At 32.0% G+C, this 16,774-nt stretch overlaps 1 protein-coding gene across 2 annotated transcripts in view; it reads left to right on the top strand.

Annotated features, from left to right (window-relative positions):
* CNTN1 (contactin 1) overlaps window positions 1-16,774 on the top strand; it is a 271,156-nt gene that overhangs the window by 232,800 nt on the left and 21,582 nt on the right. Inside the window, exons 22-25 of one of the 2 annotated variants that reach the window (XM_039882304.1) lie at window positions 5,413-5,599; window positions 5,762-5,874; window positions 6,682-6,838; window positions 10,856-10,883. In XM_039882304.1, the coding sequence (XP_039738238.1) occupies window positions 5,413-5,599; window positions 5,762-5,874; window positions 6,682-6,838; window positions 10,856-10,866 (468 nt within the window). In that variant the 3' untranslated portion in view covers window positions 10,867-10,883. Of the gene's footprint in view, window positions 1-5,412; window positions 5,600-5,761; window positions 5,875-6,681; window positions 6,839-10,855; window positions 10,884-16,774 lie in introns of those variants that run through there. The other variant, XM_039882303.1, reaches the window with a different exon arrangement.

The raw sequence follows: 16,774 nt of genomic DNA, 5'->3' as shown, positions 1-16,774 counted from the left end.
TAATGATGAAGAAGATGATGATATTAATGATGATGAGACTGATAACATTTGTTGAGCCCTTACTGTGATAAACACTTAATTAAGCTCATTGTATTGAATCCACACAATTCTAGGGTATACTTGTTTTAAATATGAAGAACTTGAGCTTTAAAACCATTTGAGTAATAATTGTCATAACCAGATTTGAACTTAGGTCTTGCCTCTCCAGAGTGAAATCCTTGAGGTGAATCAGTGAATTATTGTTTTCATTTGTTCTTTCTTAAAAAAAACTTTTAGTTTTTCAACAGAACCTTAACTACCAAAGAGACAAGTATGAAAGCTTAAAAGAGAAATTTTGTAATATTTATTCTCCTATAAGAAAATGCCCCTTTATAGGGGGAAAAGCTTGAATGACTGTTATGTGGTTGTTGTTTCTATTTTAAAATGTGATGGGAGAAGCCAATGGTGTTTTTAAATAGTTTAGGTATTCAGTACATTGCTTAGACATTTATATAGTTTATGAAATAATCCCTTGGTTATTACCCATCTGGTTCTACACACAACCATTACATTACTGCTGATTATACTCCCTATGCTATACTCCCCATCCTGTGACCATCTTTCAACTAGTAATATGTTCCCCTTTAACCCTTCACTCCTTTCTCCTAGCCCCTAACCCTCCTCCCCCTCTGGCCGTCACCAGAATGTCCTCTGTATCTATGAGCCTGTTTTCATTTAGTTTGTTCTTTTTGTTCCTTAGATTACACATATAAGTGAAATCATAGGTACAGCCACTATGGAAAACAGTCTGGAGGTTCCTCAAAAAATTAAAAATGGATCTACCTTTTGACCTAGAACCTGCACTTCTGGGTATTTATCTAAAGAAAACAAAAATACTGATTCATAAAGATCTATGCACCCCTATGTTCATGGCAGTACTATTCTCAATAGGCAAGATATGGAAGCCAACTAAATGCCCATGAACAGACAATTGGATGAAGAAGTTATAGTTCATATATACAATGGGATATTACTCAGCCATAAAAAATGAAATCCTGCCATTTGCACTGATGTGGATGTACCTAGAAGTTATTATGCTGAGTGAAGTAACTCAGACAGAGAAAGAAGCTAATGGTTTAACAAGATAGATGACTGAGAAAATTAATACTCTACTGCACTTCCTATGAAAAATTTACTATAGGTTTACATTATAAAGAAAGAAAGAAAAAAAAACAGCACATTAAAAAAATAAATTAAAGTAAAAAGCTGGAGAAGTCCCAATTTCTTCGTGATTGACCCCACCTCAAGGTTAATTTCCTGACATTTCAAGTAAGAACTGTAGAAAATTGGGTTTTAAAATAATTTTCTCTTCCCTTGTAGTTTTAAAGTGTATCTCAGTAGAATTTTTAAGTTTTACTCATTGTTTCCCTTTTGCCTAGTTAAAGAACTCCCCATATCTAATCTTAATACTCAGTTAGTTTCCCTGCAGTGTAGCTGAACTAGGACAAAGCATGAAGTCCTTTGTATCATTGGCATGTTAGAACTATGGGCTTCTGCCCAGGAATCAACAAAAGACTTAGTTTGCTCACCCAGCCAGTATAACATTCATTTATTTAATGAAAACCAGCAAAATATGCTGTTAGGAAAAATAAATACAAACTCTTAGCAGCTAAATCAAAGATCAATGCAGATGATTGACTTCACAATTATCTTAAAAAAATTGCCAAGCCTGAGTAGTCTACTCAAATGTTCTTAGAGGTAAATTATTTTGGCAAGCAGTGAAATGCTAATGAGGAGTATGTATGGGAAGCTGATAGAAGACTGCATAGAATTGTTTGTCTTCTTCACTAGTGGCTAGAATAAAAGAAAACTTTGAAAAGCTCCCAAGAGGTGTTAAGAATGCAGATTTTGAATGATCTATATTACATATTGCTATTCCTAGCCCATAGAAAGTACTAATACTAAAATTAGTCTGGGATCTGGATAATATAAAGTTATTTTATAGTATCTTTTTCGAGATTGAGCTTTTTGTGTGTCAATCTCAAGTTTTTTAGTTAAATAACCCTATTTAGATTTTTTCCTAAATACTGTATTAAATCCTTAACAAAAAAGTATTCACTGTCACTATATTTTTTTTCCAGAAAATTCAGAAGTGAAAGTTGAGAACTGTGAAATCTAATACAAAATTTTATCCAAGTAAAATTAATTAAATGGAACTAGCCTAATTTTCAAAAGTGCTAAACATCTTTAACACTTTCACAGTTGTAATACCCACTTTTTTATTCTAAGCTTCTTTGGAAAAATGAGCTTAAAGTAGTTTTTCTTACAAAGTTCTTAAATTTTCCTGAGGAGGGATATAACTAGTATGTTTGCACAAAAATGGCATTATTGTGGCCCATAGGTTTATGGAAAATATAGTTATTCTTTATTAAAAATACAGATTAGCCTTTTCTCTGAGCCTTTTCTTTATGACTTCTAAATAATTTTATAAGAAACAAATTTTCTTGAAACAAAATTATACATTTAGATCTCTCTACCAAAGATATTAATTTTATGTGAACTTAAACATTTTGATTTTCTACTTTTATTTTTTAAATAAAATCTATGAAGAAAAAAAAAAACATGTTTGCTTGATTCTCCACTGTATTCTCAGCTTCTGGCACAGTAACTGTACAAAGTGGGTACCTGGTAAATATTTGTTCAAGGAATGAATGAATGAGTACCATACACCAAATTGAGTCCTATGTGCACAGTGTTAAAAAAATGAGTATCTGTCCTCAAGGGGTTAATAATCTAGTAGTAGGAGAGAGAAGTAAAGTAGCAATTCCATAGTTGTTTAATAAGTACTATGATAAATTAACACTAGACAGAGGATACTGTGGAGATTTTAGAACATGTAGGGAAAGAGTTAAAGTTGTAAAATGCCACAACATTAAATAGAAATAAAAGCATTATATGTTGTTCTAGCATATAAAATGAATTTATGGTCTACTCTCCATAAAGTAGGACCTTCTTTTTTTTATTTTTCTTTTCTAGTAGCAATAATCCATTTTCACTAATTCATCCTGGTTCTCCTTTGGTCTCCCTGGTGATTAATCAAAAGCAATACATTTGTTCTGCTCCATAGCTACAGATTGCATCCTTCACTCCAAGCAATTTTCTCACAAATGAATGTCAGTGCTTCACCACAGTGGGAACTGAAAGAGAGGATCGAGATGCAATAGCCCCAATTTATCATCTATTTGAAAATGAATTTCAAGTGTGTGGCCAGTGGCTAGTTCAGATAAAAAGGATGATGCTATGTTTTACATATATCCATCTACTACTTATTTTAGAATTCTTTGTAAATGTTGTAAGTCATATGTAAACATATGTTTTAAGTTAAAGAGACTGATTATTCAATCAAATCATTTTGCATAAGACTTTTCATTTGTAAAGGTTAAGTATATGATAAAAATGTCATATGGCTCTCATATTCTAAAATAAGGAAATCAGGGACTGTTTGGCATACTCTATAAATTCTTTCTGCTCTCTAGTTACTTAGCTAAGAATATCTAAGTCATTGCTTTAATTTATTGTGAATTTTAATGGAGATAGTGTGACAAAGTCAGATGAAATTGGTAATTTAGGATATAAGTGCAGAGATTAAATTAATGAAAGTGTTGTTCTTTCTTTTCATATTGTCAAAATGCCTAATGGAATTTTGAGTGAGATAGCAGGAAAATTTTATCATTGTAATTCCTCATTTTAGTATATAGGTGGTTTTTTTTGTTTGTTTTTGTTTGTTTGTTTGTTTAGAAATGGCTTTTATTATATTAATCTAGTTTAAAAGCATCTCAAACTGGAGTGAAAAGTTGTTATAATGGAATGAAAAATTTTAAATGTGATATATGCTTTCAGTCAACAAGCACAGATATAAAAATGCATAAATCTCAGTTTTGATTGCTGTAAAACACAGTAAATACTACCATTCTAGGTTTGTTGAGAAGATAGTGTGTGGATGATCCTAATGCAGTGACTGACATTTTATTAGAATTCAAATGTTCATTTTATTTCCCTTTAGTCAAGCAGTGGAAGAGGCCTTACATGTTACCTAGTTCAAATGCCCACTAAAATTCTTCTCAAATGAATGTAATCACTTCCTAAACACATCCAACACCTGGAAACTCATGCCTTCTCTAGGAGGGCCCCGTTCTTAGAAAGTCTTTTCTCTGCCAACTGAGTTCTGCTTTCGGAGTTGCTTCTACTTCCTCGGTTCTGAGGCCATCCTTCTGGTCAGATGATAGAAATAGTGAAGAGAGTCTATGAAAACCATAAGGAAATATATTATTGTTATCAGAAAAATGAGCACAGTAAAGAATAATATTGCAAAGGAAACCAATATGCAATTAATAACTAGTCTTTGTTCTAAAATGTGCTCATTCTATATATAATCTTAGTTTGTAACCAAGTGAGTTTGAGCCATCCAATTCCATTTTATAATGGTTTCATAGGTGTTTTATGTAAACAAAAAGTTCAAGATTATATAAATGTTAAATATTATTTGTGAGGCACTTTGGTTAATTGTAAAATTAAAATTCCAATATTTTATAGACAAGGCATTTAAAATCTGTCAAATACTAGTATACTTAGAAACATTTCTTTCCTTTTACATATACCTTAGATATAATTACAGAATTCTGACCAAAGAAATAGCATTATTTGAAGAATGAAAATTATAATTTATAGCATTTACTTAAACTTTAAGAGACAAGGAAGGCTATCATTGACACTTTGGTTGTTAAAAGCAATTATTTCTATTCATAACATGGATAAAATTTTAAAAAAATATTTTAAAGGTAAATAATTTCTACAACTAATCAAGTTATTGAATATAATATTTTAAATATCTGGCCTCTATATAGGTTCAAAGTAAATAATATATACATGCTCCCAAAATGAGATAGCAGAAAGTTATTACACTGGTGTATTCTAGGCCACATGATGCCATTTTTGTCAAGCAACATTGTATTTCTGTCAGACTGCTTTATCAGTGGCTCATAACAAATTTGAAATTATGTAAACAGAAATAAATCAGGAAATTAGGAGATAGATGATAAAAATGTTTGTGACAAATTTTTCAAGACAACAGTTACATATTTTGAAGGTAAACCTTATTCAGAGATTTTTGATTTTTATTCCTCTTTTTTATCAGTAAGACTATTTCATATTTCAGGCAAACGTGAGACTTTGATTTGCCTTCAACAGCTTTAATCACATATGCATTATACTCCTTTATAGTCCAAGACTGATAGAAGTGTAAGTAGCATTAAGAAATATGTAAGAATATAATGTTCAGTCAACATCAAGGGTGATAGAGTCAGATGAAAAGAACTTTTCACAACTAAAGTGTCTGAATCATGACAAAATATTACTCAACTTGAATGTTTGCAGATTCGCTACTGGTCTGTCCATGACAAAGAAGCAGCTGCACACAGAGTTCAAGTCAACAGCCAAGAGTACTCGGCCAGGCTGGAGAACCTTCTGCCTGATACCCAGTACTCTGTGGAAGTCAGGGCCTGCAATAGTGCAGGGTGTGGACCTCCCAGTGAGATGATTGAGACCTTCACCAAGAAAGCACGTGAGTCTCAACATTTGCATTTTAGACTTGTCAGAAACTACCTATTAATTCTATCATGACGAAGGTACATTATCATCAGCATTACAATTACTAATGTGATGCAGCTTGCAGAACCGAAGTTGGGTATAGTGATAGTCACTTACATGTTATTACTTTTCACAGCTCCAAGCCAGCCGCCAAAGATCACCAGTTCCGTAAGGTCTGGTTCACGTTACATAATTACCTGGGATCATGTGGTCGCACTATCAAATGAATCTACGGTGACAGGATATAAGGTAGATAAAAGATTGCTAGATTATTCCCCACATAAGCCTCACTCTTAAAAACAGTAATTGATGTTGAGACTTTTTGGTGTTTCAACAAAACCCATTCAGCTTTCTTATTCTAGCTGTATAGCAGACTCAGATGATGCAATGCCATGATAATTTCGAAATGAGAAAAGATATTCAGTGAAGTCTAGGAAATGTTATAGCAGGTGAGCAGGATAGATAGAATAACTGCTTTAAAGTACAAAGTTGTTAGAAGAATCAGTACCTAAAGAACAGAAACAGATAGAAGCCATTTTTGTTTGGCAATGATTAAGATAGTGTCACCCGTACACAACGAACTCTGATGTATTGAGTTGTCTTCTATAAATGAATAAAAAAGGAAAATATATGATTTCTGTATATTCTCTATATCACATCTTATCACATTTTTCATCATATACCAAATTTTAGGAATACTGTGAAAAATGTTTTAATTGTGAAGCAATTTTTTAGACTACTTCAACATATTGAAAACCCCTCATTTTATACTTATTATTATATTATTTAAAAAAAACACATTTTCCCTCTATTTTAGATCATCTCAAAAAAATAAAATTCAGGTGCTTAAGGTACCTCCTCTTGGATCACCCTGAAAAATAGATGAAATTGATTTCTGTGAATTAAAAATAACATTAATTTTCTAGCAATTATTATACATAGCTACCTAGGATTTATTTTATTAATAAAATGTAAGAATACATTCTGGTTTTAGTGTTAGAGTATTGGCTTATTATTACCACTTTATTAAATATACATATTTTGGGACTTTTTAAGATACTCTATAGACCTGATGGCCAGCATGATGGCAAACTGTATTCAACTCATAAACACTCCATAGAAGTTCCAATTCCCAGGGATGGAGAGTATGTTGTAGAAGTTCGTGCACACAGTGATGGAGGAGATGGAGTAGTGTCTCAAGTCAAAATTTCAGGTAAGCCAGTCATTTAAAACACATTTCAATTAAGCACTTGTAAGTTCTAGGCCATACAGATTCCCAAAAGTAAAGGTAGGACTGACGTTCACACCAATATTGACATTTTGCTATATAGATTTGAAATGTCGAGAATGCCCTGAAACTTAGTTTCTTCCCTTATGAGACACAAAAGTAAGTTTGCAGCAAACCACATACTTGTTGATCATTATGTGCACATTGAAGCATAATTAAAATACCATAATGAATTGAAATGGCACATAATACTAGACCATTAGATAATAATATCCAAATTTCTCTTATATCAAAAATAAATTAAATTAGCATTCTTCTAGCCTCCTTTTCCTTGTTCTACATATATTATATATAGTGAAAAAATAGAAAAAAGTAAATGACAGCCCCTTTATCATCTTCCTTTCTTTACCTCAGCATATCTGTTCTTTCTCTGCAAACTCTAATCATTGCTCACAGCATTGGTTAATTCAAAATAAACATTTAAGGCAGTGATTTCTTTCCTTTTTTGGATTTGTAGAACTATATTATTTGTTTAAATTTTGATGCTTTTTCTCACCCTGTATGTATGAAATAGTTTAATTATAAAGAATTAAATTTTATGTTATTTTGAAAATTTTATGGGACTCCCAAATACTAGAAGATATTAAAGCAAAGATGGGAATAATTGATTCTGGAAAAAGAAATTGGTGATTTATAGCTAAATAATGAATATTTGTGTATTAAATTAATAAAATATCCTTTAAAGTAATGCCATAGTTTTCAGTCTGGCCATAACTGCATAAAGAAACATTAGGAAATATTAGATATTTGGTGAATAGTACCATTTTATAATTTTTTAATTTAAATTTTGATTTATTTGCAAACTATGCATTATTATAATGAGAAAAGCATATAAATACAAATTAAAATTTTAGGCTTTCTCATGAATTTAAATTATTTACGTTGAAACATTTTTAGTTTAAATATTATTTTGTCTTTTAGAAAATTTAGAAATTACAAAATCTGAAAGAAAAAAAATCAGTCATATTCCAAACATCCTAAATTAACTACTTCAGTAGAATTTACTTCTAGTTACCCTGTATGCATACATCATTTAATGTTTTAGTTTCTGTAAATATATCATGTTATATCTACTTTTAGCAATTATGTTACATGAATAGTCCTTGTCATTAAAAGTTTATAAACTTTATTTAAAATTATGCATAATGATCTCTCAAATAAATGTATAGGATTTATCTACCTATTCCAATTTTTTCTATCGTAATACTATTTGAATACATTTTTATGAATTAATCTTTCTGCAAGTTAAATTTAAATAATGAGATAAAGTGTTTTATGTTTATATTGCCAAATGTCTTTTAAAATAGTAATTTATGTTCCTGTTATCATTGTATATGAGTGCATTTCTCACTACACTGCTATACTATTCTCTTCTTAGTCATTACTAATTTGATAGGAAAAATGGCATATTTATATATTTTTAATCATTTTCTAAGTTCTGCGCTTTGATAACACACTACTTTAATAGTTTCACACTTAGGACTGTTTCACAAAAGGAAATCAGAAGGAAATGTACATATTATTTGGAGAGCGGTAAAATGCAACAGAATTAGGTATATTACTTTTGAACACTGACCTTCCCTGTCTAGAAGCCATGCTCATTCATTTCTTTACCCTTTAGTCATTCCTTATATGAAGCAAAACGTAGTTTCTGGGATTTAAAGAACAGGGATTTGTAGCTAGAGACGCTGTAGCAGGAACATTTACATCAATATAGTTATAATTAGTAGTATGCTGATAAATGTTTAGCAGCTGACTCTCCTGAGGTGGGAGGAAGCCTTGGTTTATAGCGTTTGCCAATTTCTGCAGTATAAATATTTTCGTCATGTTTGATTTCAAACTTCCCACATGATATCCATAAATGTGGAACTGGAAGAGATGCTCAGTAGCGTATCATTGTATAGTATCACCACCATACAGATGCAATAGGTGTAACCTCAAAAGCATTGATGACATTAAAATATAGTAAAATAATTAGGAAGTGATGAGTTTGGGAATTTATTACCTTTGTTTTAAACTTTTTATTTAATCAATAAGATTTTATAATTTAAATTTTAATAACATTGTTTTAAACAACTCACTCATAAATTTCTTGAAAATTTAACAATTGGCTCTTGGACCAGCTACGTAGAACACACCACCATTATAATCTGACATCCTAGTATAAAGAGCCCAAGCAGAAAACAATGTATGCTCTTTTAGAAACTGCAAACATACTCAGAATGGTTTTCTCTTTTTTTTTTTGCCAACTAACAGACAATATTATTTATTCAGAATTTTGTTACTTATCTCTTAGTCTGAACATATCGTACAAAAAAAAAAAAAACCTAGAATTAACAGAAAGTATCAGATGTTTGGTGAATAATATCATTCTAAAATTTTCTTATGTAAGTTTGGATTTATTTGCAAATTATTTAAATTACATGTAATGATAAAATCATGTAAATACAAATGGAAATTTTAGGCTTTCTTAGAAATTTAAAAGACTCCTGATTCTTTCATTTCAGTTTTCATGCCTAAAATATGTAGCCATGAATATGAAACATTGCTCAATTAATGTCTATATGCATTATTTTGTCCATTCATTTATTTAATAAATATCCTTTAATTGCCTGCAATATGTTAGGCACAGTTCACACACTTAAAATGTGCTACCATTTATATTTCCACATCCCTCTGAACCCACATCACAATCTTCCCCACTGGCCCTCCTGAAATTCTAAAATTTTTCTGGGCTTCCAATTTTGGCTTCCTATAGTCCATTCTCTATGCAGCAGCCAGAGGGATTTTTTAAAACATAAGTCAAATCACATAACTCTCCTCTTAGAAAGACATCCTACAGAATAACATCTAAATTTCTTACCATGACTTACAGTGCCCTGTATAATCTGGCTCTGTCACACTCTCTCACCTCAAGTAAGTGATTTCTCCCTGGCCCCATTAACCTCTTTCTCTTCTTGAACATACCAATATTATTTCTACCTTGAAGCATCTATACTTGTTCTTGCTGCTGCCTGAAATTCTCTGGATCTTGGCATGACAGGTTCATTATCATTTTTGTTTCTGCTCAGATGTTACTTCCTTAGGAAAAAATTATATGGCAACCAAGGTAAAAGAACCTCCTATTCTAATTTTTTGTCATATCACATCACTTTTATTTTCTTTGTAATATTTATAACTATTTAAAATTATCTTTCTTATTACTTTATACTGTAGATTGTCAGTCTTTGTCATTACCTGAATGTAAGTTCCATGGCAGCAAGCTCTTTCTGCTTTGTTCAACCTTTGGATACCCAGCACCTAGAGTACATATCTGTCACAGAATAGCGTTTTAACAAATGCTTGTTTAAGACATCGATGACTTCCATATAGAGTAAAATTTAGTTAAAAGAAAAATTTAGGCAACTTAAACTATAGTTTAGATTTCTAGAATGTTGATACACTTCTCATTAAGCACATGATTTGTATTATGCTAGTTGATTCTAAAATTAAGACTTCATGTAAGAGATATTCTAGAAAATGTTTTAAACATGGTAATCTGTAACTGCACTCCTCTCTGACATGAACACTGTTATCTGCTGTCTTAATAAATTATTCCCTACCAGATGTTTACAGTTCACATCGAGGCAAATGTAACACTGCAGATATTTCATCACACTCATTCTATCTCTAATAAGTTCAATATTGTCTTTTAAGAACCTTTTGTTTTTCTACATTATTGTGAGCTAAATTAATAATAATGTGAAAATAGCCACAAAATTTTGAATAAAAATGTTAATAAGCTAATTTGACCTATTACATATTCATTATAAATTTTAGAATATAGATTAACAAGAATCTTTGATCATAAATAAACATCCACAGACAAGCATATATTTCATTATTTATGAGTGAATATGTATATTTTGAACTTTTTTTTTTTTTTTTTTTGGTTTTAAACAGACTACAGATAACTCAGTCAAATAAAGGAAGACTTTTAAGAACATTTTAGAGTCTGGACTCCTTCCTAAGAACAAGAAGTAGTCATTTGAAACCTTTAAGGTAGAAATAACATAATCAGATATTTGCACTTAAAAAAATCACTTTGGTGATTGTGGAAAATATATATATAGAAGAGTAAGATGTAAGAAGATGAATTACAAGGTTATCATCATAGACCGATTAAAGACGACGATAGTCTGGCCTGGAAAGAGGGCAGTGGTGAAGTCTAGGGTAGGTTCCACAAGAACAAGGCATCTTTTCCATTTGATTTAAAGTTGCTATATATTCATTTTGTTGACTTTATGTCTTCTAATAAATCTATAATTTATTCTGATGTTACCACAGATGATGCAATCCAAACAGTTAACATACTATTTTTAGTAACTCCAAGCTATTAAGTTATATATATATAACGAAAGCCGCTGACTTAAACACTGATGAAAAACACATTTTGTTTTTTACTTTGCTCTCTTCTGCCCAGTAGCGGAAGAAGAAAAGACAGAAAGCCATTTTTTAGGTGGAACCTTTAGTTATTTAACTCCATTACTCACATGTTCCCCTCTCTTGTACCTAAGTAGTACAGTATAAAAGGAACAAGAGGATAGTTGGGATATTTAGATTTAATTCATATGCTATTGGATTAAAAATGTGATATTAATGTAACCAAATTTGCAGATATCTCCTCTGTAAGCATTTTCAAAAACCAGAATTGTTTAGAGTTTCTAATCTTGTAATAGCCTTATATATAAGGAGATGGTAATAATATACATGGTAGTCTTAGGTTTACTTTACCCCCCCTTCTTTAGGGACAGGATGCATTACAATTCAGTGATCCCCATATCTGTAACTTTGTAAATGTCCTTCATCATTTGGGAAAAATAGATTGCCATGAATAAATTTACTGTTAATCTGAAAATTTGAAATGGTATATTATACGACAGGTAAATACCATTCTTATAAGTTCATCATCACAATTAAAAAATTTTTTTTTGTAATTATGGCACAGATATTGTCTCTAAGGAAATGCTATCTCTCCAACCATTTTGAAATAACCAAATATTTTATTTTCCTTTACTACACATCGAGTGGGATTAATTTGAGTTTAAGTGGATGAATATACCCTGTATATTTCTAGGCTGACAAATAGCTTCCATTTAAAATTACCTTTAATGTATATATTTCTTTCATTAACCTTGAATCACGACTATCCACTCAAATCATTTTCCAACTGTATGGCTGTACTTAACAGTGCTAGTTTTATAATAAGCATGAAACAGAGGAGAAATACCTTAATAAAGTAATATCTTGTACATCTCTAAATTTAACTTTCAGTGGTGACCCACTGCCCTGATCATTGTTAATGTAATTGTGAATGACCCAGGTTTGCTCAAGGAGTTGAGTATATGGGGAATTCTAAGAGTCTTGCTTATCTTTTAGAAACTTTGAGCTCTAGTTCTAAAAGCAAATTGTATAACTTTGTCAGGCCATAGATAGCACCTCTGCATCTAAACTAACTTGTTTTTTTCTGACTCTTCCCCAAGGTTTCTTTTAGCTACTAGTAAGTTCACACAACGGTTCCAACATATTATTTTGTGTTCATTTACTCAAAAATAATTCGATTGGAAAATTTCTCAGTGGAATATAAGAATAGAAAGAGAAATTAAAGATAATCTTCCATTTATTTACTACCAAAATAATTTTGGTTTATGAAATATAGTCAGTATCTGGAGCTATGCTTTAGTATTATACTGTAAAAATAGTTTTTCTTCTGCTAAATAAATCTTACTCTTAAAAAATTACACATTTTCCTAAGACTTTCACTCTCTAGAAAAGTGATTCATTCAATAAAAATCTACTGAACACCTACAATATGCCAAGCATTCTGCTAATTTATTGGTTACAATAATCGGCAAGTTCTCCTGAAGTTTGCATTCTAGTGGATATCAGGAAAGTAAAGAATTATCACCAAATAATAAAATTTATTTATATATAGGTTTATTAAGGTTTATATGGAAAAAAATAGTAGCTAATATAGAGAATAAAAGAGGCAGAACTGATTTGAATAGAATAGTCAGGTCAGGCTTCTCTACCGAGGTGATGTTTAGCTTGAAATCTAAAGGAAAGGAACTAGCCATATCACAGAAGTGGGGATAAGAGTCCTAGGTACAAGGAATTGCAAGAAAGAGCTTGTCATGTTCAAGAAGCTGAAAGGGGGCCAGTGCAACCAGTGCGTAGTGGTGTGGGATGAGTTGGAGAGACAGAAAGGGCAAAAGCCACGAACGATCTGGTCTGGATTATATCTCAGACTCATATCATTCCGCTCTCATTCTAACTCTGTCCCCCACCCCATTTATAAAGGCGTTTGCCAGAGGTTTTACTTTGTTCTTTGTTCAATGGGAAAATATTGATGTGCTTTCAGGAGATGAGTGATACAATCTGATTTAAGATAATTTTTTCTGTAGTGTAGAGAAAACATTGAAGTGCAAGGAAAGGGGAGTTGGTGGAACTGGTGAGAAGTTAGGAAGTCTGAGACCCAAGCAGAACAAGCAGATTAATCAATTTAGAGGATAATTTAAGTTTCTTACTGCTCTGAGACACAAAGCAAATTTCAAGACCTTTTCCAGAATAAATTATTAAAGGATGTATATGGAGACATTACATCCTTTAGATACATCCTTTAGAAAAGCATTAGAGATAATGATAAAAATATGGGAAAAGCAAAGATTCATAAACTTGCTGGAAGAAAGTGTCTCCATCATCATATTTGACTCCTTCCCAAGGGTTGGAACCCTTTGCAGGAAATTCGTGGTTTATGTTCTCTGAACCTCAGTTTAAAAAGTGTGATGAGGAGGAATTCACCATTTTGCAAGCAGCCCTTAGACATACCAATACCTTTAATTAATAGAGCATAGATCTCCTATCAATTCTATAATGACTGAACCAATTTCCAATGAAATTGAGATCACAGGATCAACCCAGAGTTTGCTATAAAGTCCCTTTATTTCTCTTTTCTATCAGTAAAAGATAATACATCTTTTATGAAAGACATAACATCTCTGGATATTTTAATCAAGTATTGTATTAGAGTCTTTAAAAAATCTTTTTATAAGCTATCGGAGTGAATACTGATTTCGAGAAAAGCAAAAAAATTATAGTTGTCCATATGCCTGCAGCATCAAAGTGGGGGGTCCACAGGAGAATCCCAGGGGCAGTGGCATCACCTTACTTTTGACATCCTTTGAGGCCCACAGTCTTGCCCACCACTGCTAGAGCAGCAGTGCTTCTGCTTCTCTATGACCTTCCAGTTCTCCCCTTAATGCCTCTCAGTGGCAAAAGAGTCCAGGAAATGCAGTTTTTACATTTTTACCCCAGAGATAGAAAGGTGAGCATAGAGAGCAAGAGGAATGGTGCTGAAATTCTAAATGAAAATACAGTACATCTTCTCCAAAAATAAGTAGGTTTACATGATAACCATCAAAACTAACAAGAAGAATCCAGCTAAACATGGATTTTCTGAGAGATGTTAAATGAAATGAAAGAAAATAAATTGGCTCTCAACTTCTAAATTGATTTCATGATATAGAAATTCATATTATTAGAAACAATATTAAAATTATAAGATAAGAAAACCTGTAGATATTGAAGCCATATTATGAAAACATCTGAAAGGGAGATTTACCCAAGATATAGAAAATAATAATTAATATCACTTGATTACCAACACTCACATGTAACAATGTGGCTACTATTTTTAGTTACTCTCCATATCTTTCTTTTTCAGTATTATGATAACATCATAATAGATATCATTGTATATGGACATTTTTTCTAAATTTCCAATTTTGTTTTCTTAGAAAAGATTCCTAGAAGTGAAAATATTGTGTTAAAGGGAAGGACATTTCAAAGACTTGGCAAATATTTGACAGTTGCCAAATTGCTATCTAAATAGCAATGCCTACATTTTATCATTAAACATATTTTTAATAGCATTTTAATATTCAAAAAATCTTTGTTCATTAAGCAAAAATACTATCTCATAATTTTTATTTTTAATTATTCCTGAGATGAATGTATTAATATGGTTAGTAGCTGCATATAGTTCCATTCCTATGAAGGTCTGTTTATATTCTTTTCTCTGTTTAATATTAATAACTTTCTTTAAAATTTTATGCTATTTTCATTTTATGATAATATTTTCATACCACATATGAAGCAAATATTTTTTCAAGTTTGTGTTTAAATGTCATTGATGCTAGGTCAATATGGTTTATATTTTTGTAAAATAATGAATTTTCATAATAAAAAATTCTCAAATAATCGGTGTACATAAACAAAAAGTCATAGAATAATAGAAACAGTGAAATTCCAAACACAAAAAGTAATGAAGTGATATTTAAAGAAGTACATATATGGCATATAAAACTTCCCAAGAAAGGATAATTAAAATTCAGTACAGTGTTGCCTTGTGGCAGGGCAGGGAACAAGGGGTAATCAGGAAGAAGTTTATACGGTGGTGACAGTGTTATTTCTTTGCCTGACTGGTTAGTATATAGGTGGTTTTTTTGTTTGTTCTTTAGTTGCATTTTTAAATATAGAAATTCACATAATTTATTTCAAAATTGTAAAAGTTAAAAGGGGATTGAAGAAATCGTGAAGTAAAGAAAGGTATTGAATTTGGCATTTTAGAGTTCTATCTTAGTTGGCTGGGGCTGCCATAACAAAGTACCACAGACTGGATGGTTTAAACAAGTAGAATTTGTTTTCTCATCATTCTGGATGCTAGAAGTCCGAGATCAAGCTGGCAGGGTTGGCTTCTTCTGAGGCCTCTATCTTCGGCTTGTAGCTGATCGTCTTCTCCAAGTTTCTTCCCATGGTCTTTCCTCTGTGTGTCTGTGTCCTAATTTCCTCCTCCTTTAAGAATACCAATCAGGTTGAATAAGAGCACTGCCTAATGTCTGCATTTTAACTTAATTACATCATTAAACACTATCGCTAAATAAAGTCACATTCTAAGGTACTGGGGGGCCAGGTCTTCAACACATGGATTTTGAGGGGACAAAATTCAGCCATAATGAAGCTGGTAATTTCAAGAGAAAAACTTTCATAAAATAGTATGGGTGAAAGTCTTCTTTCTTTAAGCAAAACCCCAGAGCTTACACTCTAAAGGGAGGAGGCAAAAAATGAATCAATATGTAATACTTTGGCAGCAATAATATCTAAAGATAGCTGAAGAAGGTAAAGCAATAAAGCAGGGCAAGGTGGATGTGGAGTAATGGAAGAAGGCTAGGGCCAATGTTTTCAATAAGTATAACAGGAAAAGCCTGCTCTGATGAGATAACAGCAGAAAAGAGAAACAAATGAAGTGAAGGAATCGTCCATACGGCTATCTGAAAGGAAAAGTGTTTCTACTAGAACAATATGAAAGCCCTGCACTAGGAGGATGTTTAGGCATTCAAGGAACAGCCTGGAAAACCAGTGTGAGTGGGGCTGAGCAAGCCATGTGGAGAGTGGGCATAATGAGGCTGGAGAAGTAGTTGGGATCTTAATCTCTACAAGATTTACACGTCCTGGTTAAGGACTTTGGATTTTACTCTAAATGTAATAGGAGGCCATCAAAGCATTTTAAGGAGGGAAGTGACATGATCAGATTTATATTTTGCAGGCCTCATTCTGGCTATTCTTTGGAAAGAAGTAGAAATCTCATGAATGGTGAGGAGAATCTCAGAATCTCTGGAAACAGGGAGGACAGTCAGAAGCCAAAAGATGACCTTCCAAGCAAGAGATAAAGTCAGCATTGACTTATGTGGTCACGACAGAAGAAGTAAGAGGTAGTTATTAGGATTTACTTGGAAGAAGACCCAGCAATGTTTTCTGGTGATT

The sequence above is a fragment of the Pteropus medius genome, unplaced genomic scaffold, assembly GCF_902729225.1.
Source record: "Pteropus medius unplaced genomic scaffold, Ma_sr-lr_union100, whole genome shotgun sequence".
NCBI classification, from domain to species: Eukaryota; Metazoa; Chordata; class Mammalia; order Chiroptera; family Pteropodidae; genus Pteropus; species Pteropus medius.
Note: the sequence above shows the minus strand (reverse complement) of the source record. Positions and strands in the feature narration are given on the sequence as shown.